Here is a 26,890-nt window from a genome sequence, read left to right as displayed (position 1 = left end):
ATTGTTTTATTCTTTATTTAACGTTTGTTTATTATCTACTTCACTTGCTTTGGCAATGTTAACATATGTTTCCCATGCCAACAATGTCCTTGAATTGAATTTAAATTGAGAGAGGGTGCATGAGGGAGACAGACAGTAGTGCACTATGTAGGGAACAAGGTGCCATTTGGGATTCAGATCTATCAGGTGACTAGCTGCGAAGACATGCAAACAACCAATCATGAGCATTCTGATATGACAACTGAAATATTGAAGACCAAAATAGTGACCTTGGAAGATCATCTCCTGACAGGTATTTTATGGAATGGTAGTACAGAGTTATGTGTGTGCATTACCATTCCGTAAATGGTCAGGATTAGGAATTGAATGACCTAGGCTACGTTATTACCGCAAAACGTCTCGAAAGCAGAACTATGATGACTGACAACCATTTTTCCAACCGTTTTCCAACCGTTTCTGCCAAATTATAAACCGTCATAAGAGACTGTAGACTACACTTCAGACAGAAAACGCAGATGCCATATGGCCATGAAATACCGTGGATTCACTTTTCAGTACATTAATTTACGCATCACATGGCACATTCATCATACATAAATTATAAACTGAGACGTTTAACCCATGTGCATTTTTTTTTTGCATAAATTACAATATGGAAAAGTCCACTAAAACAGCATTTCACCACACAGATCTGGAAAACATAAAGCGCACGCACATTTCAAATTAAAACAACAACTTCTCCCTAAAGCTCTCAAACCAAAGGAAACATTCCGTTTTGGGTGGAAAGACATTTACTGATAAATGTTCTGCTCTATGAGGAAGTTACAAAGTAAATATCCCAGTCCCTTTTTCAGTCGTTCCTCACCTTTTTTAAAAAGTCAGATCGCTCTTTTCGTTGCCGTTCCACAAGCTTTTCCAATTTAGCTGTATCCGCTTCCCCCCCACCAAACACACACCCTTCTGCTGCTCTGCTCGACAGAGGATCGGATTTCGTTTTCGTTGCAAAAGCTGCTGGTACCTACAGCGCACACAGCACAGGCTCAGCTCGCCTCCACCCAGTCCAGTGCACACACACACAAACTGACTGACTTCACATTGACTGTGGCGCAGAGAGAGCGGTGAGTTTGTCTAGTTTCAGAGCTTGGATAGTGCCATCATAGAGTTGACGAAAACACCCAGAGTGAAAGCAGAGAGATAAACACAGAAATCCCCTTGAATGCCTGTGAGGTGTAGACATCATATGGGGGTTGATACAATGTGCCAAACTTTAACTTAGTTTTGAAATATAAAAACTTCAATCAATGTGTGTAAATATGGATTTATTTGTGTTTGTGGAGGGGAATAACTGAGTGCAGAAGACACATGACAAGTCATGTTTGTCACGCCCTGGCCTTAGTTATCTTTGTTTTCTTTATTATTTTGGTTAGGTCAGGGTGTGACATGGGGGATTTATGGGTTACACTTGTCTAGGGGTTTGTATGTTTATGGGGCGGGGCCCTGTCTAGGTAAATTGTATGTCTATGGTTGCCTAGATTGGTTCTCAATTAGAGGCAGCTGTCTATCGTTGTCTCTGATTGGGAACCATATTTAGGCAGCCATGTTCTTTGGGTGTTTTGTGGGTGATTGTTTCCTGTGTCAGTGTTTGTGCCACACGGGACTGTTTCATTGCCAGTTCACTTTATTATTTTGAATTTGTGTTCATGTTGAGTTTTTCTTATTAAATACCATGAACACTTACCACGCTGCGTATTGGTCCGATCCTTGTTTCACCTCTTCAGAGGAGGAAATCTGCCGTGACAATGTTAAATATCTACACGAATTCATATGCTCCAGAAAAATTTAACTCTTCTCTCAAAATCATTCATTAACAGTGGAAAACAATATCATCCCCTACTCTTATGCTGTAATGTCATCTGAATATGTAAAGTCTGACACGAGATCAGCCTCAGCTGTATGTCCATGTTGAGTTAGATCAGGAACCAGAGGAGGGTAGAGACCATGTTGAGTTAGACCAGGAACCAAAGGAGGGTAGAGACCATGTTGAGTTAGACCAGGAACCAGAGGAGGGTAGAGACCATGTTGAGTCAGACCAGGAACCAGCGGAGGGTAGAGACCATGTTGAGATAGACCAGGTACCAGAGACTTGAGTGTCCAATCATACTTGGAGTAAAAGTAAAGATGAGTTCAAACTCCTTCGGGATCGGTGTCTCATCCACGGGACGTTTGAGCTAACATAGGCTATTGCGATTAGCATGAGGTTGTAAGTAACAAGAACATTTCCCAGGACATAGACATACCTGATATTGCCAGAAAGCTTAAAATCGTGTTAATCTAACTGCACTGTCCAATTTACAGTAGCTATTACAGTGAAATAATACCATGCTATTGTTTGAGGAGAGTGCACAATTTTGAAAATGAAAAGTGATTCATTAACAAATTAGGCATATTTGGGCAGTCTTGATACAACATTTTGTACAGAAATACAATGGTTCATTGGATCAGTCTTAAACTTTGCACATGCGTTGCAGCCATCTAGTGGCCAACTTCTAAATTGCACCTGGGCTGTAATAATACATTATGGCCTTTCTCTTGCATTTCAAAGATGATAAAGACCAGAGGGTAAAGACCATGTTGAGTTAGACCAGGTATGAGAGGAAGGTAAAGACCGTGAACAGCTGGTGAATTTGACCATAAGAAGATCCTGCAGGGCCTTCTTTTCTCTATGTCTGGAGGGAGGGAGAGAGAGCGAGAGGGGGATGGAAGGGGAGTGCCTTTCTGCCCACATGCCTGCTCTCTCTCTCTCTCTCTCTCTCTCTCTCTCTCTCTCTCTCTCTCTCTCTCTCTCTCCAATTCAATTCAATGTAAGGGCTTAATTGATATGGGAAACATATGTTTACATTGCCGTAGCAAGTGAAATAGATAATAAATAATATAAAAATGAATAGTAATATTACACTCAAAAAAGTTCTAAAAGAATAAAGACATTTCAAATGTCATATTATGCCTATATACAGTGTTGTAACACTATGCTAATTGTTAAGGTACAAAAGGGAAAATAAATAAGTATAATTATAGTTTGTATTTACAATGTCATTTGTTCTTCACTGGTTGACCTTTTCTTGTGGCAACAGGTCACTTGCTGCTGTGATGGCACACTGTGGTATTTCACCCAATAGATATGGGAGTTTATCAAAATTGGATTTGTTTTTCAAATTCCTTGTGGGTCTGTGTAATCTGAGGGAAATATGTGTCTCTAATATGGTCATACATTTGGCAAGAGGTTGGGAAGTGCAGCTCAGTTTCCATCTCATTTTAAGGGCAGTGAGCACATAGCCTGTCTTCTCTTGAGAGCCAGGTTTGCCTTCAGCGGCCTTTCTCAATAGCAAGCCTATGCTCACTGAGTCTGTACATAGTCAAAGCTTTCCTTCATTTTGTGTCAGTCACAGTGGTCAGGTATTCTGCCGCTGTGTACTCTCTGTTTAGGGCCAAATAGCATTCCAGTTTGCTCTGTTTTTTTGTAAATTCTTTCCAATGTGTCAAGTAATTATATTTAGGTTTTCTCGTGATTTAGTTGGGTCTAATTGTGTTGCTATCCTGAGGCTCTGTGGGGTCTGTTTGTGTTTGTGAACAGAGCCCCAGGACCAGCTTACTTAGGGGGCTCTTCCCCAGGTTAGTTTCTCTGTAGGTGATGGCTTAGTTATGGAAGGTTTGGGAATCGCTTCCTTTTAGGTGGTTGTAGAATTTAACGGCTCTTTTCTGGATTTTGATAATTAGTGGGTATCGGCCTAATTCTGCTCTGCATTATTTGGTGTTTTATGTTGTACACAGAGGATGTTTTTGCAGAATTCTGCATGTGGAGTCTCAATTTGTTGTTTGTCCCATTTTGTGAATTCTTGGTTGGTGAGCGGACCCCAGACCACACAACCAGAAAGGGCAATGGGTTTTATTACTGGTTCAAATATTTTTAGCCAGATCCTAATTGGTATGTCAGATTTGATGTTCCTTTTGATGGCATGGAAGGCCCTTCTTGCCTTGTCTCTCATATCATTCACAGCTTTGTGGAAGTTACCTGTTGCCCTGATTTTTAGGCAGAGGTACAGTGGGGCAAAAAAGTATTTAGTCAGCCACCAATTGTGCAAGTTCTCCCACTTAGAAAGATGAGAGGCCTGCAATTTTCATCATAGGTACACTTCAACTATGACAGACAAAATGAGAAAAAGAAATCCAGAAAATCACATTGTAGGAATTTTAATGAATTTATTTGCAAATTATGGTGGAAAATAAGTATTTGGTCAATAACAAAAGTTTATCTCAATACTTTGTTATATACCCTTTGTTGGCAATGACAGAGGTCAAACATTTTCTGTAAGTCTTCACAAGCTTTTCACACACTGTTGCTGGTATTTTGGCCCATTCCTCCATACAGATCTCCTCTAGAGCAGTGATGTTTTGGGGCTGTTGCTGAGCAACATGGACTTTCAACTCCCTCCAAAGATTTTCGATGGGGTTGAGATCTGTAGACTGGCTAGACCACTCCAGGACCTTGAAATGCATCTTACGAAGCCACTCCTTCGTTGCCCGGGCGATGTGTTTGGGATCATTGTCATGCTGAAAGACCCAGCCACGTTTAATCTTCAATGCCCTTGCTGATGGAAGGAGGTTTTCACTCAAAATCTCACGATACATGGCCCCATTCATTCTTTCCTTTATACGGATCAGTCGTCCTGGTCCCTTTGCAGACAAACAGCCCCAAAGCATGATGTTTCCACCCCCATGCTTCACAGTAGGTATGCTGTTCTTTGGATGCAACTCTGCATTCTTCGTCCTCCAAACATGACGAGTTGAGTTTTTACCAAAAAGTTCTATTTTGGTTTCATCTGACCATATGACATTCTCCCAATCTTCTTCTGGATCATCCAAATGCTCTCTCGCAAACTTCAGACGGGCCTGGACATGTACTGGCTTAAGCAGGGGACATGTCTGGCACTGCAGGATTTGAGTCCCTGGCGGCGTAGTGTGTTACTTATGGTAGGCTTTGTTACTTTGGTCCCAGCTCTCTGCAGGTCATTCACTAGCCCCCCCCCCCGTGTGGTTCTGGGATTTTTCTCACTGTTCTTGTGATCACTTTGACCCCATGGGGTGTGAACTTGCGTGGAGCCCCAGATCCAGGGAGATTATCAGTGGTCTTGTATGTCTTCCATTTCCTAATAATTGCTCCCACAGTTGATTTCTTCAAACCAAGCTGCTTACCTATTGCAGATTCAGTCTTCCCAGCCTGGTGCAGGTCTACAATTTTGTTCTGGTGTCCTTTGACAGCTCTTTGGTCTTGGCCATAGTGGAGTTTGGAGTGTGACTGTTTGAGGTTGTGGACAGGTGTATTTTATACTGATAACACGTTCAAACAGGTGCCATTAATACAGGTAACGAGTGGAGGACAGAGGAGCCTCTTAAAGAAAAAGTTACAGGTCTGTGAGAACCAGAAGTCTTGCTTGTTTGTAGGTGACCAAATACTTATTTTCCACCATAATTTGCAACTAAATTCATAAAAAATCCTACAAATGTGATTTTCTGGATTTCTTTTTCTCATTTTGTCTGTCATAGTTGAAGTATCATTATGATGAAAATTACAGGCCTCTCTCATCTTTTTAAGTGGGAGAACTTGCACAATTGGTGGCTGACGAAATACTTTTTTGCCCCACTGTATGTATAGTTTTTTGTGTGCTCTTGTCACTTTCGTTATGAGTGGACCAAAGTGCAGTGTGAGTAGAGTTCCACATATTTTCTGAGGTGAAACTTCAAACAACAAATAAATAAACAAACGTGCAGTTCATAGCACACATAGTACTAAACACAAACAATATCCCACCACGCAGGTGGGAAAAGGACCACACTAAGTATGATCCCCCAATTAGAGGCAACGATCATCAGCTGCCTCCAATTGGGAACCATACTCACACCAACATAGAAATTAAAGGCTAGAACACCCCCTAGTCAAGCCCTGACCTAAAACACCATAGAGAACCCCGAGGGCTCTCTATGGTCAGGGCGTGACAGGTCTAGGGTAACGGTGTCAAGATGGAATGTGTATTCGTGATCCTGGCAACTGGACCTTTTTTGGAACACCATTATTTTTATCCCAGGTCTGACAGAATCTGTGCAGATGTTCTCAGTGCTGCTGTAAGCCCTCCTTGGTTGGGGACAGAAGCACCAGATCATCAGCAAACAGTAGATATTTTGACTTCAGTTTCTAGGAAGGTGAGGCCGGGGGCTGCAGACGGTTCTAGTGTTATATATCGTTGATATATATGTTGAAGAGGGTGGGGCTTAAGCTGCATCCCTGTCTCATCTCCTTGTCCCTGTGGAAAGAAATGTGTGTGTTTTTGCCAATTTTATCTGCACACTTGTTGTTTATGTACATGGATTTTATAATGTATAATGTATTTTTCCACTTCCCATCAATTTGTATTACACGCCCTCATGACAAATTGAGTCGACAGAGCATTTAAATCAACCGAGCATGAGAAGACTTTGCCTTTGTTTTGGTTTGTTTGGTTGTCAATTAGGGTGTGCAGGGTGAATACGTGGTCTTTCGTACAGTAATTTGGTAAAAAGCCAATTCGACCTTTGCTTAGTACATTGTTTTCGCTGAAGAAATGTACAAGTCTGCTGTTAATGATAATGCAGAGGATTTTCCCAAGGTTGCTGTTGACGCAAATATCCCACAGTAGTTATCGGGGTCAAATGTGCATCCAATTTTGTGGATTGGGGTTATCAGTCCTTGGTTCCAAATATTGGGGAATAGCTGAGGATGATGTTAAAGAGTTTTAGTATAGCCAATTGGAATTTGTTGTCTGTATATTTTATAATTTAATGTAGGATACCATCAACACCACAAGCCTTTTTGGGTTGGAGGATTTGTGTTTTGTCCTGTAGTTCATTCAATGTAATTGGAGAAACCAGTGGGTTCTGGTAGTCTTTAATAGTTGATTCTGAGATGTGTATTTGATCATGTATATGTTTTTTGCTGTTTGTTATTTGTTATAGAGCCAATCAGATTGGAGAAGTGGTTTATCCATTACATCTCTGTTTTTGTTGTTGATTGTTTAGATTTTTCCAATTTTCCCAGAAGTGGAGCTGATTTCTGACATGCTGTTCCTTCTTTTTCCGTAGAGTATTTCTGTATTGTTTGCGTGATCCACCATAGTGAATGTGTAGACTCAGGTTTTCCGGGTCTCTATGTTTTTTGGTTGAATAAGTTTCTCAATTTCTTTCTTACGTTTTTGCAATCTTCATCAAAAGATTTGTCATTGTTGTTCATTTTCTTAGTTTGTCTGCTTGACATGTTTAGATTTGATAGGGAATCTGAGAGTTCAAATATACTGTTTATATTTTCTACTGCTAAGTGTAGACCTTCACTATTACAGTGGAACATTTTGTCCAGGAAATTGTTTAGAAGGGATTGAATATGTTGTTGCCTAATTGTGTTTTTGGTAGATTTCCACACTACTTTCCTTCCATCTATAGCTTTTCTTAATAGTAATCAGTTCCTTTGACTTTGATGCCTCATGATTGAGCATAGCTCTGTTCAAGTAGAGTGTCAGTGGACTGACTTTGAACACTCTGAGAGACTCAGTGAAAAAGTAGTCTACAGTACTACTGCCAAGAGATGAGCTATAGGTGAACCTACCAAAGGAGTCCCCTCGAAGCCCACCACTGTCTATGTACATACCCGACGTCCGACACAGCTGCAGGAGTTGTGATCTGTTTATGTTGGTTATGTTGTCGTAGTTGTGTTAAGGGGGCATATGGGGGAGGAATGCTGTCACCTCCAGTACACCTCAGTACCTCCAGGCTCTGATCAGGCCCTACACCCAAACAAGGGCACTGCGTTCATCCACCTCTGGCCTGCTCGCCTCCCTACCACTGAGGAAGTACAGCTCCCGCTCAGCCCAGTCAAAACTGTCCGCTGCTCTGGCCCCCAATGGTGGAACAAACTCTCTCACGACGCCAGGACAGCGGAGTCAATCACCACCTTCCGGAGACACCTGAAACCCCACCTCTTTAAGGAATACCTAGGATAGGATAAGTAATCCCTCTCACCCCCCTTTAAGATTTAGATGCACTATTGTAAAGTGACTGTTCCACTGGATGTCTTAAGGTGAATGCACCAATTTGTAAGTCGCTCTGGATAAGAGCGTCTGCTAAATGACTTAAATGTAAATGTAAATGTAATGTATGTGTTTGTCCCCCTGTGTGCTGAGGGTGTAAGGTTCTTGTCCAGTTTTGGCATTTAGGTTTCCACAGCTCTAGTACATGTCCGTGGGCCTGGAAATTGTTGATCTCCCCCTCTAGGATGGAGAAGCTGTCATTGTTAAAGTATGGGGATTATATTGGGGTGATATAGGTAAGCACACATAAGGACATTTGTCTCTTTTGAGAAAATGTCCTTATTAAGTTCTAGCCAGATGTAAAATGTTCCTGTTTTGACTCATTTAATAGAGTGGGTTAGGTCTGCTCTTTATCAAATTAGCATACCCCCTGAGTCTCTTCCCTGTTTCACACCTGGTAGTTTGGTGGATGGGACTAACAGCTGTCTGTAACCTAGAGGGCAACCAGTGGGTCCGTCTCCTCTATACCACCCACCTGGTAGTGTGGTGGATGGGACTAACAGCTGTCTGTAACCTAGAGGGCAACCAGTGGGTCTGTCTCCTCTATACCACCCACCTGGTAGTGTGGTGGATGGGACTAACAGCTGTCTGTAACCTAGAGGACAACCAGTGGGTCTGTCTCCTCTATACCACCCACCTGGTAGTGTGGTGGATGGGACTAACAGCTGTCTGTAACCTAGAGGGCAACCAGTGGGTCCGTCTCCTCTATACCACCCACCTGGTAGTGTGGTGGATGGGACTAACAGCTGTCTGTAACCTAGAGGGCAACCAGTGGGTCCGTCTCCTCTATACCACCCACCTGGTAGTGTGGTGGATGGGACTAACAGCTGTCTGTAACCTAGAGGGCAACCAGTGGGTCCGTCTCCTCTATACCACCCACCTGGTAGTGTGGTGGATGGGACTAACAGCTGTCTGTAACCTAGAGGACAACCAGTGGGTCTGTCTCCTCTATACCACCCACCTGGTAGTGTGGTGGATGGGACTAAGAGCTGTCTGTAACCTAGGGGACAACCAGTGGGTCTGTCTCCTCTATACCACCCACCTGGTAGTGTGGTGGATGGGACTAACAGCTGTCTGTAACCTAGAGGGCAACCAGTGGGTCCGTCTCCTCTATACCACCCATCTGGTAGTGTGGTGGATGGGACTAACAGCTGTCTGTATCCTAGAGGGCAACCAGTGGGTCCGTCTCCTCTATACCACCCACCTGGTAGTGTGGTGGATGGGACTAACAGCTGTCTGTAACCTAGAGGGCAACCAGTGGGTCCGTCTCCTCTATACCACCCACCTGGTAGTGTGGTGGATGGGACTAACAGCTGTCTGTAACCTAGAGGACAACCAGTGGGTCTGTCTCCTCTATACCACCCACCTGGTAGTGTGGTGGATGGGACTAACAGCTGTCTGTAACCTAGAGGGCAACCAGTGGGTCCGTCTCCTCTATACCACCCACCTGGTAGTGTGGTGGATGGGACTAACAGCTGTCTGTAACCTAGAGGGCAACCAGTGGGTCCGTCTCCTCTATACCACCCACCTGGTAGTGTGGTGGATGGGACTAACAGCTGTCGATTTCTTTGAGTCCAGGTTCCTGCTCTTTTGGCCAATGGCAGGTGACCTCAGGCCTTGTATATTCCAGGATGAGATAGTAAAAGCTTTGTGTTCCATAGTGTCTAGTGTTGTTTTTGTGTGGTTTAGGCCCGGACCATCACAGTAGGTGTGAGCAGAGCATGTTGAGCATCTGATACATAACTCTTAGGTTGCAGGATGGGGTTTGTGGTGGGTGTAATAGTGGGTGTTGGGACTGTTGCCCTGCTCACGGCCTGGGAATATGTCCTGCTGTCATGTTGAGGTCCTTGCCGCAGGGGCGGGGCGCATGGGGTGGGCAGAAGGGGCATAGGTCTGATATGGGGGGCCTATATAGTGTGTGGCCAGGGTTTGCTTGGCATGGGTTCTCTCGGTGCAGGTCCTTCAGGGGGGGGGGGGGGTTCGCAGGTCTAGGAGGGTGTTTCGCTAGTCTGGGTGGGGTATCCGTTGGGATTGCTGTCTTGTAGAGGTGGACCTGGTCATAAAGGCTGTTCAAGTCCAGGGTGGAGTGGTGGGCCAGGTAGACATCAGGTTTTGAGGCACAGTCTCGCGAAATGCTTGCATTCACCCGCTGTATGGAGGCAAGGTGGAAATCTTTCTGTGGTATCAGGGCAGAGATAACCACTTGTGCGTTGGGGAAAGTGGAAGAAGCTTTTTCAATCACTCCCTTGAGTGCTTTGGCCACCCTTTCCTGCTGGGCCCTTAAGTCATTTGTGCCCATGTTAATTATGATGTGGCTGGAGGCCCCTAGTCTGTCCTCTGACTCAATGATGAAGTTTGCAGATGACACAACAGTAGTTGGCCTGATTACCAACAATGATGATACAGTCTACAGGGAGGAGGTGAGGGCTCTGGGAGTGGTGCCAGGAAAATAACCTTTCCCTCACCGTCAACAAAACGAAGGTGATGGTGGACTTCAGGAAACAGCAGAGAGAGCACGCCCCTATCCACATCGATGGGACTGCAGTGGAGAAGGTGAAAAGCTTCAAGATCCTCGGCGTACACATCACTGACAATCTGAAATGGTCAACCACACAGACAGCGTGGTGAAGAAGGTGCATCAGTGTCTCTTCAACCTCAGGAGGATGAAGAAATTTGACGTGGCCCCTAAGACCCTAACACACTTTTACAGATGCACAATTGAGAGTATCCTGTCGGCCGGATAACCGCCTGGTATGGCAAATGCACCGCCCTCAACCACAGGGCTCTCCAGAGGGTGTGGTGCGGTCTGCCCAACGCATCTCCAGGGGCAAACTACCTGCCCTCCAGAACATCTACAGCACCCGATGTCACAGGAAGCCCAAAAAGATAATTACATTTACATTTACATTTAAGTCATTTAGCAGACGCTCTTATCCAGAGCGACTTACAAATTGGTGCATTCACCTTATGACATCCAGTGGAACAGCCACTTTACAATAGTGCATCTAAATATTTTAAGGGGGGGGGGGGGTGAGAAGGATTACTTTATCCTATCCTAAGTATTCCTTAAAGAGGTGGGGTTTCAGGTGTCTCCGGAAGGTGGTGATTGACTCCGCTGTCCTGGCGTCGTGAGGAAGTTTGTTCCACCATTGGGGAGCCAGAGCAGCGAACAGTTTTGACTGGGCTGAGCGGGAACTGTACTTCCTCAGTGGTAGGGAGACGAGCAGGCCAGAGGTGGATGAACGCAGTGCCCTTATTTGGGTGTAGGGCCTGATCAGAGCCTGGAGGTACTGAGGTGCCGTTCCCCTCACAGCTCCGTAGGCAAGCACCATGGTCTTGTAGCGGATGCGAGCTTCAACTGGAAGCCAGTGGAGAGAGCGGAGGAGCGGGGTGACGTGAGAGAACTTGGGAAGGTTGAACACTAGACGGGCTGCGGCGTTCTGGATGAGTTGTAGGGGTTTAATGGCACAGGCAGGGAGCCCAGCCAACAGCGAGTTGCAGTAATCCAGACGGGAGATGACAAGTGCCTGGATTAGGACCTGCGCCGCTTCCTGTGTGAGGCAAGGTCGTACTCTGCGGATGTTGTAGAGCATGAACCTACAGGAACGGGCCACCGCCTTGATGTTAGTTGAGAACGACAGGGTGTTGTCCAGGATCACGCCAAGGTTCTTAGCACTCTGGGAGGAGGACACAATGGAGTTGTCAACCGTGATGGCGAGATCATGGAACGGGCAGTCCTTCCCCGGGAGGAAGAGCAGCTCCGTCTTGCCGAAGTTCAGCTTGAGATGGTGATCCGTCATCCACACTGATATGTCTGCTAGACATGCAGAGATGCGATTCGCCACCTGGTCATCAGAAGGGGGAAAGGAGAAGATTAATTGTGTGTCGTCTGCATAGCAATGATAGGAGAGACCATGTGAGGTTATGACAGAGCCAAGTGACTTGGTGTATAGCGAGAATAGGAGAGGGCCTAGAACAGAGCCCTGGGGGACACCAGTGGTGAGAGCGCGTGGTGAGGAGACAGATTCTCGCCACGCCACCTGGTAGGAGCGACCTGTCAGGTAGGACGCAATCCAAGCGTGGGCCGCGCCAGAGATGCCCAACTCGGAGAGGGTGGAGAGGAGGATCTGATGGTTCACAGTATCGAAGGCAGCCGATAGGTCTAGAAGGATGAGAGCAGAGGAGAGAGAGTTAGCTTTAGCGGTGCGGAGCGCCTCCGTGATACAGAGAAGAGCAGTCTCAGTTGAATGACTAGTCTTGAAACCTGACTGATTTGGATCAAGAAGGTCATTCTGAGAGAGATAGCGGGAGAGCTGACCAAGGACGGCACGTTCAAGAGTTTTGGAGAGAAAAGAAAGAAGGGATACTGGTCTGTAGTTGTTAACATCGGAGGGATCGAGTGTAGGTTTTTTCAGAAGGGGTGCAACTCTCGCTCTCTTGAAGACGGAAGGGACGTAGCCAGCGGTCAGGGATAAGTTGATGAGCGAGGTGAGGTAAGGGAGAAGGTCTCCGGAAATGGTCTGGAGAAGAGAGGAGGGGATAGGGTCGAGCGGGCAGGTTGTTGGGCGGCCGGCCGTCACAAGACGCGAGATTTCATCTGGAGAGAGAGGGGAGAAAGAGGTCAGAGCACAGGGTAGGGCAGTGTGAGCAGAACCAGCAGTGTCGTTTGACTTAGCAAACGAGGATCGGATGTCGTCGACCTTCTTTTCAAAATGGTTGACGAAGTCATCTGCAGAGAGGGAGGAGGGGGGTAGGGGGAGGAGGATTCAGGAGAGAGGAGAAGGTGGCAAAGAGCTTCCTAGGGTTAGAGGCAGATGCTTGAAATTTAGAGTGGTAGAAAGTGGTTTTAGCAGCAGAGACAGAGGAGGAAAATGTAGAGAGGAGGGAGCGAAAGGATGCCAGGTCCGCAGGGAGGCGAGTTTTCCTCCATTTCCGCTCGGCTGCCCGGAGCCCTGTTCTGTGAGCTCGCAATGAGTCGTCAAGCCACGGAGCGGGAGGGGAGGACCGAGCCGGCCTGGAAGATAGGGGACATAGAGAGTCAAAGGATGCAGAAAGGGAGGAGAGGAGCGTTGAGGAGGCAGAATCAGGAGATAGGTTGGAGAAGGTTTGAGCAGAGGGAAGAGATGATAGGATGGAAGAGGAGAGAGTAGCGGGGGAGAGAGAGCGAAGGTTGGGACGGCGCGATACCATCCGAGTAGGGGCAGTGTGGGAAGTGTTGGATGAGAGCGAGAGGGAAAAGGATACAAGGTAGTGGTCGGAGACTTGGAGGGGAGTTGCAATGAGGTTAGTGGAAGAACAGCATCTAGTAAAGATGAGGTCGAGCGTATTGCCTGCCTTGTGAGTAGGGGGGGAAGGTGAGAGGGTGAGGTCAAAAGAGGAGAGGAGTGGAAAGAAGGAGGCAGAGAGGAATGAGTCAAAGGTAGATGTGGGGAGGTTAAAGTCGCCCAGAACTGTGAGAGGTGAGCCGTCCTCAGGAAAGGAGCTTATCAATGCATCAAGCTCATTGATGAACTCTCCGAGGGGACCTGGAGGGCGATAAATGATAAGGATGTTAAGCTTGAAAGGGCTGGTAACTGTGACAGCATGAAATTCAAAGGAGGCGATAGACAGATGGGTAAGGGGAGAAAGAGAGAATGACCACTTGGGAGAGATAAGGATCCCGATGCCACCACCCCGCTGACCAGAAGCTCTCGGGTGTGCGAGAACACGTGGGCGGACGAAGAGAGAGCAGTAGGAGTAGCAGTGTTATCTGTGGTGATCCATGTTTCTGTCAGTGCCAAGAAGTCGAGGGACTGGAGGGAGGCATAGGCTGAGATGAACTCTGCCTTGTTGGCCGCAGATCGGCAGTTCCAGAGGCTACCGGAGACCTGGAACTCCACGTGGGTCGTGCGCGCTGGGACCACCAGATTAGGGTGGCAGCGGCCACGCGGTGTGGAGCGTTTGTATGGTCTGTGCAGAGAGGAGAGAACAGGGATAGACAGACACATAGTTGACAGGCTACAGAAGAGGCTACGCTAATGCAAGGAGATTGGAATGACAAGTGGACTACACGTCTCGAATGTTCAGAAAGTTAAGCTTACGTAGCAAGAATCTTATTGACTAAAATGATTCAAATGATACAGTACTGCTGAAGTAGGCTAGCTGGCAGTGGCTGCGTTGTTGACTTTGTAGGCTAGCTGGCAGTGGCTGCGTTGTTGACACTACACTAATCAAGTCGTTTCGTTGAGTGTAATAGTTTCTACAGTGCTGCTATTCGGGGCTAGCTGGCTAGCTAGCAGTGTTGATTACGTTACGTTGCGTTAAAAGAACGACAATAGCTGGCTAGCTAACCTAGAAAATCGCTCTAGACTACACAATTATCTTTGATACACAGACGGCTATGTAGCTAGCTATGTAGCTAGCTACGATCAAACAAATCAAACCGTTGTGCTGTAAAGAAATGAAATGAAAAATGTGATACTACCTGTGGAGCGAAGCGGAATGCGACCGGGTTGTTGAGTGCGGAAGTTCTATTCAGTAGACGTTGGCTAGCTGTTGGCTAGCTAGCAGAGTCTCCTACGTTAAGGACGACAAATAGCTGGCTAGCTAACCTCGGTAAATTAAGATAATCACTCTAAGACTACACGCTCTAAACTACACAATTATCTTGGATACGAAGACAGCAAAGACAACTATGTAGCTAGCTAACACTACACTAATCAAGTCGTTCAGTTGAGTGTAATAGTTTCTACAGTGCTGCTATTCGGTAGACGGTGGACGTTTGCTAGCTGGCTAGCTGCTGGGCAGATAGCAGTGTAGACTACGTTAGGACGACGAAATACGAAGTTGCAATAGAAGTGCTGACTGTTTCACTTTGTTGTCCTCTTTCTTTTCCTTTTTCTTCTGTCCTTCTTTTGTCCTTATTTTATCTTCCTTTCTTCTGTTAACTAGATATTTTTTGTTGTTATTCTTTGTAAGCTAGCTAGCTTCTTACAGGAGAGTTCCTAGCAACTGCTTAGCAACAAGTAAACAATTCTGCTAGCAATTCAACTAGCTAAGATAACTGTACAATTTTATGAAAAATAGTTAATTTTTCAAAAGCCCGTCTTTTTGGTTTGTTCCTGGTTTTCTCTTCTATTGAGTCTTGCAGTTTTCTCTTGATTTTTTCGATGTACTTCACTCTAAAAAACATTTAAATCTCAATATATACAGGAGCTCATTTTTCAGCAGCTGCTCAATTTAGAACTCCGGAACATACATCATAATCAGGACAACAACCACCCGAGCCACTGCCTGTTCACCCCGCTACCATCCAGAAGGCGAGGTCTGTACAAGTGCATCAAAGCTTGGACGGAGACACTGAAAAACAGCTTCTATCTCAAGGCCATCAGACAGTTAAATAGCCACCACTAGTCGGCTACCACCCGGTTACTCAACCCTGCACCTTAGAGGCTGCTGCCCTATAGACATAGACATGGAATCACTGGTCACTTTAATAACGGAACACTCATCACTTTAGTAATGTTTACATACTGCTTTACTCATGCCATATGTATATACTGTATTCTATTCTACTGTATTCTATTCTACTGTATTCTATTCTACTGCATTCTATTCTACTGTATTCTATTCTACTGCATTCTATTCTACTGTATTCTATTCTACTGTATTCTATTCTACTGCATTCTATTCTACTGTATTCTATTCTACTGTATTCTATTCTACTGCATTCTATTCTACTGTATTCTATTCTACTGCATTCTATTCTATTGTATTCTATTCTACTGCATTCTATTCTACTGTATTCTATTCTACTGTATTCTATTCCACTGCATTCTATTCTACTGTATTCTAGTCAATGCCACTCCGACATTGCTCGTCCATATATTTAGATATATTTTTAACTCCTTTTTTAACTCGTTATTATACTTTTAAACACCCAGAAACAGCTACTCTCCTTGATGTTATCCTCACAAATAATCCCGATAGGTATCAGTCTGATCTTTTCTGTAATGACCTTAGTGACCTCTGTTTTACAGCCTGTGTTCGTAATGGCTGCTCAGTGAAACAACCTGTCCTGATTTGTTATAGACGCTTGCTAAAAAACTTTAATGAGCAAGCCTTCCTTCATGAACTGGCCTCTGTAAAATGGTATAGAATCAGCTTGATCCCCTCTGTCGAAGACACTTGGACCTTCTTTTTTTTATATTTACAGTGGTATTGTTAACAAACACACCCTCCATAAAGAAAATGAGAATTAAAAACAGGTTCAGCCCCTGGTTTGACTGTGATCTTGCAGAGTTACTCCACCTCAAGAATGGCTTTTGACGAAACGCTCGGCACACACATACTCAGGCTGACGGGCTCTCGTTCAGCCAAATGAGAAATCAGTGAACTCAGGCTATCTGGAAGGCCAAACATAGTTACTTTAAGGAGCAGTACTCTCTCTGTAGGTCTAACCGGAAAACGGTTAAAGACCTGGAGAATAAACCCTCCTCTTCACAGCTGCTCATGTCCCTTAATGAAGTTGATGTGGTTGTTACTGACAAGGAGCACATGGCTGAGCTCTTTAATCACCACTTCATTAAGTCAGGATTCCTATTTGACTCAGCCATGCCTCCTTACCTGTCCAACATTTCCTCATCTCCCACCCCTTCTAATGCGACTATCCCCAATGCTCCTCACTCTTTTTCTCCTGCCCCACTACAAAGTTTCTCCCTGCAGACGGTCACTGAGTCCGAGGTGCTAAAGAAGCTCCTGAAACTTGAGCCCAAAAAAACGATCTGAGTCAGATGGTTTATACCCTGGACACCGGGAGGTGACCACCCTCATCTGCAGGACAGTTTGAAGAGGTGTGATCAGATTCATTTAGGATGTGGGAGTCGTCACAGACAGAGATCTTTTACTGATGTGCTCTCTCTCTTTGATCCCGTAAAAGTCCTGCTGGAGCTGCATGAGGATGTCCTGTACGATTACTGTCTGTCCCAGACTTGTACACATTGACAGAGGTTGTTACAATTTCCTAAATGTCTAGTATTCTGAGTTTCCACCCTGGGCCAATACCCTCTCTCTTGACATAGGGGTAGTGTGCTCTAATAGCACTGTGCCATGCCAGGGGATGGTCTGGTTAATATAGCACAGTGTCATGCCAGGGGATGGTCTGGTTAATATAGCACAGTGTCATGCCAGGGGATGGTCTGGTTAATATAGCACCATGCCAGGGGATGGTCTGGTTAATATAGCACAGTGTCATGCCAGGGGATGGTCTGGTTAATATAGCACCATGCCAGGGGATGGTCTGGTTAATATAGCACAGTGTCATGCCAGGGGATGGTCTGGTTAATATAGCACCATGCCAGGGGATGGTCTGGTTAATATAGCACCATGCCAGGGGATGGTCTGGTTAATATAGCACCATGCCAGGGGATAGTCTGGTTAATATAGCACCATGCCAGGGGATGGTCTGGTTAATATAGCACCATGCCAGGGGATGGTCTGGTTAATATAGCACCATGCCAGGGGATGGTCTGGTTAATATAGCACCATGCCAGGGGATGGTCTGGTTAATATAGCACCATGCCAGGGGATGGTCTGGTTAATATAGCACCATGCCAGGGGATGGTCTGGTTAATATAGCACCATGCCAGGGGATGGTCTGGTTAATATAGCACCATGCCAGGGGATGGTCTGGTTAATATAGCACCATGCCAGGGGATGGTCTGGTTAATATAGCACCATGCCAGGGGATGGTCTGGTTTGGTAACTTTGTAGCCTTATTTATTAAGCTTTATAGAACAAAATGACCTAGAGATTATTGTCTTTAACTTTTTGGCTTCATAAGTAGGTTCAGACTGAACATGACTCACTCAGCTTCGTGTTGGATGATACTTCCAGGTTCCTATGTGTTTCTTCTACAGGTTAAGGTTTGTTAGAAGTTTGTTCTTCATTGTCCTCGGTAGTAATAGTCCATTCAGGTCATTTTATCCAAAATCAAGGTTTTAGGTATGACATTTGATTTGATGTTGAGGTTAGTATCCTGTATAAGTCATTGTCAGAAAGAAAAATCAAGTTTATCTACATTTATCCAACTGTAATTATATAATTTTTGCAGAAGATCTCAGGAGCCCATGAACTCACTACCTCACTTCTTTCTGGTCTGGGCTAGCTGACATTCCCTCTCTGTCTGCCCTCATTCCCTCTCTGTCTGCCCTCTGTGAACTCACTACCTCACTCTTTCTGGTCTGGGCTAGCTGACATTCCCTCTCTGTCTGCCCTCTGTGAACTCACTACCTCACTCTTTCTGGTCTGGGCTAGCTGACATTCCCTCTCTGTCTGCCCTCTGTGAACTCACTACCTCACTCTTTCTGGTCTGGGCTAGCTGACATTCCCTCTCTGTCTGCCCTCATTCCCTCTCTGTCTGCCCTCTGTGAACTCACTACCTCACTCTTTCTGGTCTGGGCTAGCTGACATTCCCTCTCTGTCTGCCCTCTGTGAACTCACTACCTCACTCTTTCTGGTCTGGGCTAGCTGACATTCCCTCTCTGTCTGCCCTCTGTGAACTCCAGAGAACTTCTTTCTGGTCTGGGCTAGCTGACATTCCCTCTCTGTCTGCCCTCTGTGAACTCACTACCTCACTCTTTCTGGTCTGGGCTAGCTGACATTCCCTCTCTGTCTGCCCTCTGTGAACTCCAGAGAACTTCTTTCTGGACTCCCTGCATGGAGGCACAAGACTTTCTGCTCTCCTCCAGCAGAGACACAACTTGGCCCCTGACAATGAGGCTCCCTCCTTTAGTTGTTACTTCACTCTCACTCCGATCTGACCTGTGTCTTTCACTCTCTCAATTCAATCAAATCTAAAGGGCTTCCTTGGCATGAGAAAACATCACGTCTTTCTCTCGTGGACTCAATTGTCAACGGTACGTGCGCACAAAAACTACTTTCAACCTTGTGTGGGACAGTTTTCTCCCCCAAAAAGTTGTTATTTATAAACGTTTAAACTTGACGAGATAGTGTGCACATCTCCACGTAAATCTCAGACCATACATACAACTTCTAGAGGGATCGATTGTATTGCAAGTAAATATTGTAATTTTGTGGGAAATGGAGGTGTTTGAGGCACAGGATTTCTAATAATGGTCGGCCAATAAAAACAGAACGTAGGCCTAATGAGAAAACAGATGTATTTGCCGTTGGGAAGGAGATTGTTTTGCAGCATATTGATGGATATATTTATATTGCTTTTATTATGAAGGACTGAATCATAATCATATAACAGAACATGTCTTTTATTATGAAGGACTGAATCATAATCGTATTACAGGACATGTCTTTTATTATGAAGGACTGAATCATAATCGTATTACAGGACATGTCTTTTATTATGAAGGACTGAATCATAATCGTATTACAGGACATGTCTTTTATTATGAAGGACTGAATCATAATCATATAACAGAACATGTCTTTTATTATGAAGGACTGAATCATAATCATATAACAGAACATGTCTTTTATTATGAAGGACTGAATCATAATCGTATTACAGAACATGTCTTTTATTATGAAGGACTGAATCATAATCATAATACAGAACATGTCTGTGGTCCTTCTGTAGCTCAGTTGGTAGAGCATGGCGCTTGTAACGCCAGGGTAGTGGGTTCGATCCCCGGGACCACCCATACGTAGAATGTATGCACACATGACTGTAAGTCGCTTTGGATGAAAGCGTCTGCTAAATGGCATATATTATTATTATTATATTTTATTATGAAGGACTGAATCATAATCGTATTACAGAACATGTCTTTTATTATGAAGGACTGAATCATAATAGTATTACAGAACATGTCTTTTATTATGAAGGACTGAATCATAATCGTATTACAGAACATGTCTTTTATTATGAAGGACTGAATCATAATAGTATTACAGAACATGTCTTTCCTTCTCTGACATGAATGGTTTATTCCCATTAAAATATTAGGCCACCATTTATCCATCCCTCATTTAGAAGCCAAACATGAAAGTAAGTAAATGAAAGTAAATAAAACGGTAGCCTATTTCATATATTTGACAGTATTGGTAGGCTACAGTATTGCTGTGTGATAGGAGCTCAGCATCATTGTCTATTTCATATATTTGACAGTATTGGTAGGCTACAGTATTGCTGTGTGATAGGAGCTCAGCATCATTGTCTATTTCATATATTTGACAGTATTGGTAGGCTACAGTATTGCTGTGTGATAGGAGCTCAGCATCATTGTCTATTTCATATATTTGACAGTATTGGTAGGCTACAGTATTGCTGTGTGATAGGAGCTCAGCATCATTGTCTATTTCATATATTTGACAGTATTGGTAGGCTACAGTATTGCTGTGTGATAGGAGCTCAGCATCATTGTCTATTTCATATATTTGACAGTATTGGTAGGCTACAGTATTGCTGTGTGATAGGAGCTCAGCATCATTGTCTATTTCATATATTTGACAGTGTTGGTAGGCTACAGTATTGCTGTGTGATAGGAGCTCAGCGTCGAAGACTATAACAACGCAGGAGATAGAAACACAATCACTGATAAATAAAATATTCAACAACAATTAATATTGTCCATAGAGGCTCCCACACAGACGAATAGGACTCAGCCCCTCTCCAAATCCGAATCGGACTCAGCCTCCCTCCAAAACCGAATAGGACTCAGCCCCTCTCCAAATCCGAATAGGACTCAGCCTCTCTCCAAATCCGAATAGGACTCAACCTCTCTCCAAATCCGAATAGGACTCAACCTCTCTCCAAATTCGAATAGGACTCAGCCTCTCTCCAAATCCGAATAGGACTCAGCCACTCTCCAAATCCGATTAGGACTCAGCCTCTCTCCAAATCCGAATAGGACTGAGCCTCTCTCCAAATCCGAATAGGACTCAGCCACTCTCCAAATTCGAATAGGACTCAGCCTCTCTCCAAATCCGAATAGGACTCAGCCACTCTCCAAATCCGATTAGGACTCAGCCTCTCTCCAAATCCGAATAGGACTGAGCCTCTCTCCAAATCCGAATAGGACTCAGCCCCTCTCCAAATCCGAATAGGACTCAGCCCCTCTCCAAATCCGAATAGGACTCAGCCCCTCTCCAAATCCGAATAGAACACAGCCCCTCTCCAAATCCTATTGGACTCAGCCCCTCTCCAAATCCGAATAGAACACAGCCCCTCTCCAAATCCTATTGGACTCAGCCCCTCTCCAAATCCGAATAGGACTCAGCCCCGCTCCAAATTCCAATAAGACTCAGCCTCTCTCCAAATCCGAATAGGACTCAGCCCCTCTCCAAATCCGAATAGGACTCAGCCTCTCTCCAAATCCAAATAGGACTCAGCCCGCTCCAAATCCGAATAGGACTCCGCCCCTCTCCAAATCCGAATAGGACTCAGCCTCTCTCCAAATCCGAATAGGACTCAGCCTCTCTCCAAATCCCAATAGGACTCAGCCCCTCTCCAAATCCCAATGGAAAACAGTCTACTAAACACAGGGTTAAAAATCGCAGGATGCGTTGTTTGCATGTAATATAATGTATTATATTTATTCTCCAATTTGGTGAACTATAAACTTTAATTGAATGACTGCATCTACTAACTATAGATTGTTACAGAGTCATTTGGCCTACATTTTCTGATGTGTTTCTCAATTACTGCACAACAACGTCTTGTAAATCTGTAGTTTGTTCATCTGTTCCGACGATATTAGGTTTACTGCTTCAGCTCAGTATAGCTAGGCTAATCTGTACACACACACACACACACACACACACACACACACACACACACACACACACACACACACACACACACACACACACACACACACACACACACACACACACACACACACACACACACACACACACACACACACACACACACACGCTGTCTGAGGGGTTTTCCATGTTACTCTCTAAGGAGTTTTTCCTTCATCACTGACGTGTTTACCTCCCGCTCTGCCACACAAGTAGCGACTCCAACTATGGCAGGATAATGATCTGGAAAGAACTTATTATGAAGTCTCAGCTCAGTCCATTATGGTCTGGACTGGTACTGGATATGAAGTCTGAGCTCAGTCCATTATGGTCTGGACTGGTACTGGGTATGAAGTCTGAGCTCAGTCCGTTATGGTCTGGACTGGTACTGGGTGTGAAGTCTGAGCTCAGTCCGTTATGGTCTGGACTGGTACTGGGTATGAAGTCTGAGCTCAGTCCATTATGGTCTGGACTGGTACTGGGTGTGAAGTCTGAGCTCAGTCCATTATGGTCTGGACTGGTACTGGGTATGAAGTCTGAGCTCAGTCCATTATGGTCTGGACTGGTACTGGGTGTGAAGTCTGAGCTCAGTCCATTATGGTCTGGACTGGTACTGGGTATGAAGTCTGAGCTCAGTCCATTATGGTCTGGACTGGTACTGGGTATGAAGTCTGAGCTCAGTCCATTATGGTCTGGACTGGTACTGGGTATGAAGTGTTTCTGAGATTGCCCTTTAGGTTGGGATGCAGGATTAACTTTCCATCTCAGATGTGTCCAGTTGCTGTATATGTGTTTGTGTCTGTGCGTGCGTGCGTGTGTGTGTGTGTGTTTGTGTCTGTGCGTGCGTGTGTGTGTGTGTGCCATGGTAGCCCAGTCTACGTTTTTATTGCAGGGAAACAGATGTTTCTTTGAACGTTTAACCATCTCTGACATAACATGGAGTATAATCTCCCAGAAGTAATATCTCATGTCATTTGGTCGGCTGTGTGATTAGCTTCTGTGTTCATACGTGTTAAAAATGGAGAGTTCCGACCTCCCGAGTGGCGCAGCAGTCTAAAGGCACTGCATCGTAGTGCTAGAAGCTCCACCACAGACCCGGATTCGTTCCCGGGCTGTATCACAACCGGCCGTGATCGGGAGTCCCTTGACCCAGCGTCGTCAGGGTTAGGGAAGGTTTGGCCAGATATTCATAATAATATTAATAATAATAACAATAATAATAATAATACTATAAATAATAATAGAAATAATAATAATAATAATAACAATATTTTTAATAATATTAATGCGGTTATTAATAATAGTAATACTAATATTAATAATAATAATAATACTATAAATAATAATAGAAATAATAATAATAATAATAATAACAGTAGTAATCATCATAACAATAATAATAATATTAATAATAGTAATACTAATATTAATAATAATAATAATAATAATAATAATAATAATAATAATAGTAATACTAATATTAATAATAATAATAATAATAATAATAATAATAGTAATACTAACACTAATAATACTACTACTAATAATAATATTAATAATGATAGCATTAATAATAATAATAATATTAATAATAATAGCATTAATAATAATAATAATATTAATAATAATAGCATTAATAATAATAATAATATTAATAATGATAGCATTAATAATAATAATAATATTAATAATCATAGCATTAATAATAATATTAATAATAATGATAATACTAATAATAATGATAATATTAATAATAATAAAAATAATGATAATAATAACAATAATAATAATAATAATAATAATAATATTGATAATAATTTGAAAAAATTGAGGTATCCGGAAAAATCTACGTCTCCACACTCGCAAAAGGAAATTCTCAACCACTTTAAACTACTGCATCTCAGAGTCCCTTCAGTGTACTTCCATCATGTTCCACATTCCCTCCTGCTGCTGCCCTGTGGCAGGTCAGAAACCCAGCAGGTAACTAGAAGACAAAACCATGTAAATAGAATAAACATCAAACTTACTGGTTTTCCGAGTCAGCTGATTGGTGGAGGTTGATGTCGCCTGTCCTTTGATCGCTTTGTAGTCCCGCCTTTCTGAAGATGCGTCACTCTCTCTTTTGCCGGTGTCCGTGTTCCCGCCATGCACCCTCTGAAGGGGCTTCCTCCCTCCACCTGGGCTCCAGCTTACCCCTCTCCTCACGGACATATGACCCCTCTCCGTCTCCATCTCTTTGTTGCTCTGCTGGAGGAGTTCTGGAGCCTCTCTTGTTCTCCTCTGGTTTGCTCCACAGTTTCTGTCTCTTCTTCTACCCAGACCGTCTGCGGCCCCCCCCTGGTTTGGTCTGTGTGTCAGCTTGAGGATCACCGTTTGTGGAGCGTTCAGAGTAAGTTCAGACACTCCTCTTTTGGAGCGAGTGGAGCAAAAAAAGTGAATCACCAGTGGGGATAAAGAGAATCTTAGCTATCCATGTTGCTTCTCCTGCTGCTGGACACCTCTTCCCCCAGACTTCCTTCAGTATTCCTCCTTAAGGTTTTCCTTTAGTCCCGTAGTCCTGTAGCTAGCTAGCTAGCAAGGAGAGAGGGTGACGGATGGGAGAACAGGACCAGAAACAGTATCAGGGATATCCCAGGAGACTAAAGCGGGCTGGGAGCTCCACAGACACACAGCACGCTGGATCAGTTCCCAATAACGATGTGCTCTACTTCAAATCTCCAGCTAAAGGAGAAAGGCTGAGAAACCATCAAACTGTTCTGTTTCTGTTTGCGTCTGTCTTGCCTCCCTCTAAATCTTTATTTTTCTCCAAAACCCAGACGATTATTTTCTCTTCCTCCCCCTTTCTTCCAATCATTCTCTCTTTCCTTTCTTAGTCCAACCACCCAAACATGCCTGTTGACTGTATTGCAATCTCTCCCTGACAGATTATTTTTCTTGCGGAGAAAGCGAGCAGCACTTTAGACTCAACAATGCCAAAGAGGGGGGGGGGGACCAGGGGGGCCGTGTGTTTCAAAGCTTCCTGTCCTTTGGTTCGGACGGAGTGAGAAACAACATTTCCCTCTAGAAAAGGTCACTCCAAAGAGCAGCTACGAGTTTCAGAGACGCCACTGGCCGATACGTCAGCTATATCTTTTCTTTCTTTCTCTTTTCTTATTCTCATCCATCCATCCAGGAGTCAATGCTGGGAGTCACGTTTTAGTCCTGACGGATATTGGTTTGGATTAGATGCAGAGATATACAATATGTTACCATTATATCCATACATTAACACTATATCAATACATTACCATTATATCAATACATTACCACTATATCAATACATTACCACTATATCAATACATTACCACTATATCAATACATTGTCATTATATCCATACATTACCACTATATCAATACATTACCATTATATCAATACATTGTCATTATATCAATACATTACCACTATATCAATACATTGTCATTATATCCATACATTGTCATTATATCCATACATTACCACTATATCAATACATTACCACTATATCAATACATTACCACTATATCAATACATTACCACTATATCAATACATTACCATTATATCAATACATTACCACTATATCAATACATTACCATTATATCAACACATTGTCATTATATCCATACATTACCACTATATCAATACATTACCATTATATCAATACATTGTCATTATATCCATACATTACCACTATATCAATACATTGTCATTATATCAATACATTACCATTATATCAATACATTGTCATTATATCAATACATTACCATTATATCCATACATTACCACTATATCAATACATTGTCATTATATCCATACATTGTCATTATATCAATACATTACCATTATATCCATACATTGTCATTATATCCATACATTACCACTATATCAATACATTGTCATTATATCAATACATTGTCATTATATCCATACATTACCATTATATCAATACATTGTCATTATATCCATACATTACCACTATATCAATACATTGTCATTATATCAATACATTGTCATTATATCCATACATTACCACTATATCAATACATTGTCATTATATCAATACATTACCATTATATCAATACATTGTCATTATATCAATACATTACCATTATATCCATACATTGTCATTATATCCATACATTACCACTATATCAATACATTGTCATTATATCAATACATTGTCATTATATCCATACATTACCACTATATCAATACATTACCTTTATATCCTGTACTGAGCTGAGGCCCAGGCAGTTCTCAGTCTGATCCCTCTGCAATTCCAGCTGTCAGTTGGTTTATTTGGGTTGTTTTTAGAGGAGATAACAGTGTCTATGTTAAGGGAAGTCAGTTGTTTATACAGTCTGGGATGATACTTCAACTGTAAGTCTGGGTGATCTGTCTCTCCAGTCCCTATTGAAGGAGTGTAGGGTAGAACGTGGTGCTGTAGAATTCAGGAAGAGTCAAGTTGTTGTTGTTGTTGTTGTTGTTGTCATGAGAGGCTGATCTCCATTGGTTCTGTCTCCAAGTCCGTGCAGTGTCCACGTCCACCTGAAAGACGGGACAAAAATAATTATAAGAAGATCTGTCAACTGAATTCATGTCGGCCCTCCCTGATGTATTCATCTAGAAATTAATCTATAAACTGAATGAATTTCTTTGTCTGAATTAATTTCTTTACCTTGTCAGCTCGGGGATTTGAACTTGCAACCTTCCGGTTACTAGTCCAACGCTCTAACCACTAGGCTACCCTGCCACCCCAGTATTCAGTGTGAGAAGCACCCACAGGTTCAAAACACGGTTATATCTATAATTGTGATATGATGGATGGTCAGTCCTTGCATCCACAGCTCTGTCTATTAATCTGAGAGTGGTTACACTTCTCCAGGCCCATTTGTATCCAAAACAGGGGCAGGGAAAACACACTGTTATTGTTTCAACTGC

At 43.5% G+C, this 26,890-nt stretch overlaps 1 protein-coding gene across 1 annotated transcript in view; it reads right to left on the bottom strand.

The window, feature by feature from the left end:
• The window catches only part of LOC124027533 (synaptopodin-like), a gene marked incomplete at its 3' end in the record, with an annotated part of 46,120 nt that extends 19,626 nt beyond the window's left edge, over positions 1-26,494 (bottom strand). Inside the window, exons 1-2 of the mRNA XM_046339943.1 lie at positions 26,170-26,494; positions 23,960-25,133 (exon numbers count right to left, since the gene is read on the bottom strand). Coding sequence (XP_046195899.1) covers positions 23,960-24,164 — 205 coding nt within the window. The remainder of the gene's footprint in view (positions 1-23,959; positions 25,134-26,169) is intronic.
• Positions 26,495-26,890: the final 396 nt, after the last annotated feature.

This window comes from Oncorhynchus gorbuscha, unplaced genomic scaffold (genome assembly GCF_021184085.1).
Source record: "Oncorhynchus gorbuscha isolate QuinsamMale2020 ecotype Even-year unplaced genomic scaffold, OgorEven_v1.0 Un_scaffold_3338, whole genome shotgun sequence".
Classification (NCBI taxonomy): Eukaryota; Metazoa; Chordata; class Actinopteri; order Salmoniformes; family Salmonidae; genus Oncorhynchus; species Oncorhynchus gorbuscha.
This window is presented reverse-complemented; position numbering and strand designations above follow the sequence as displayed.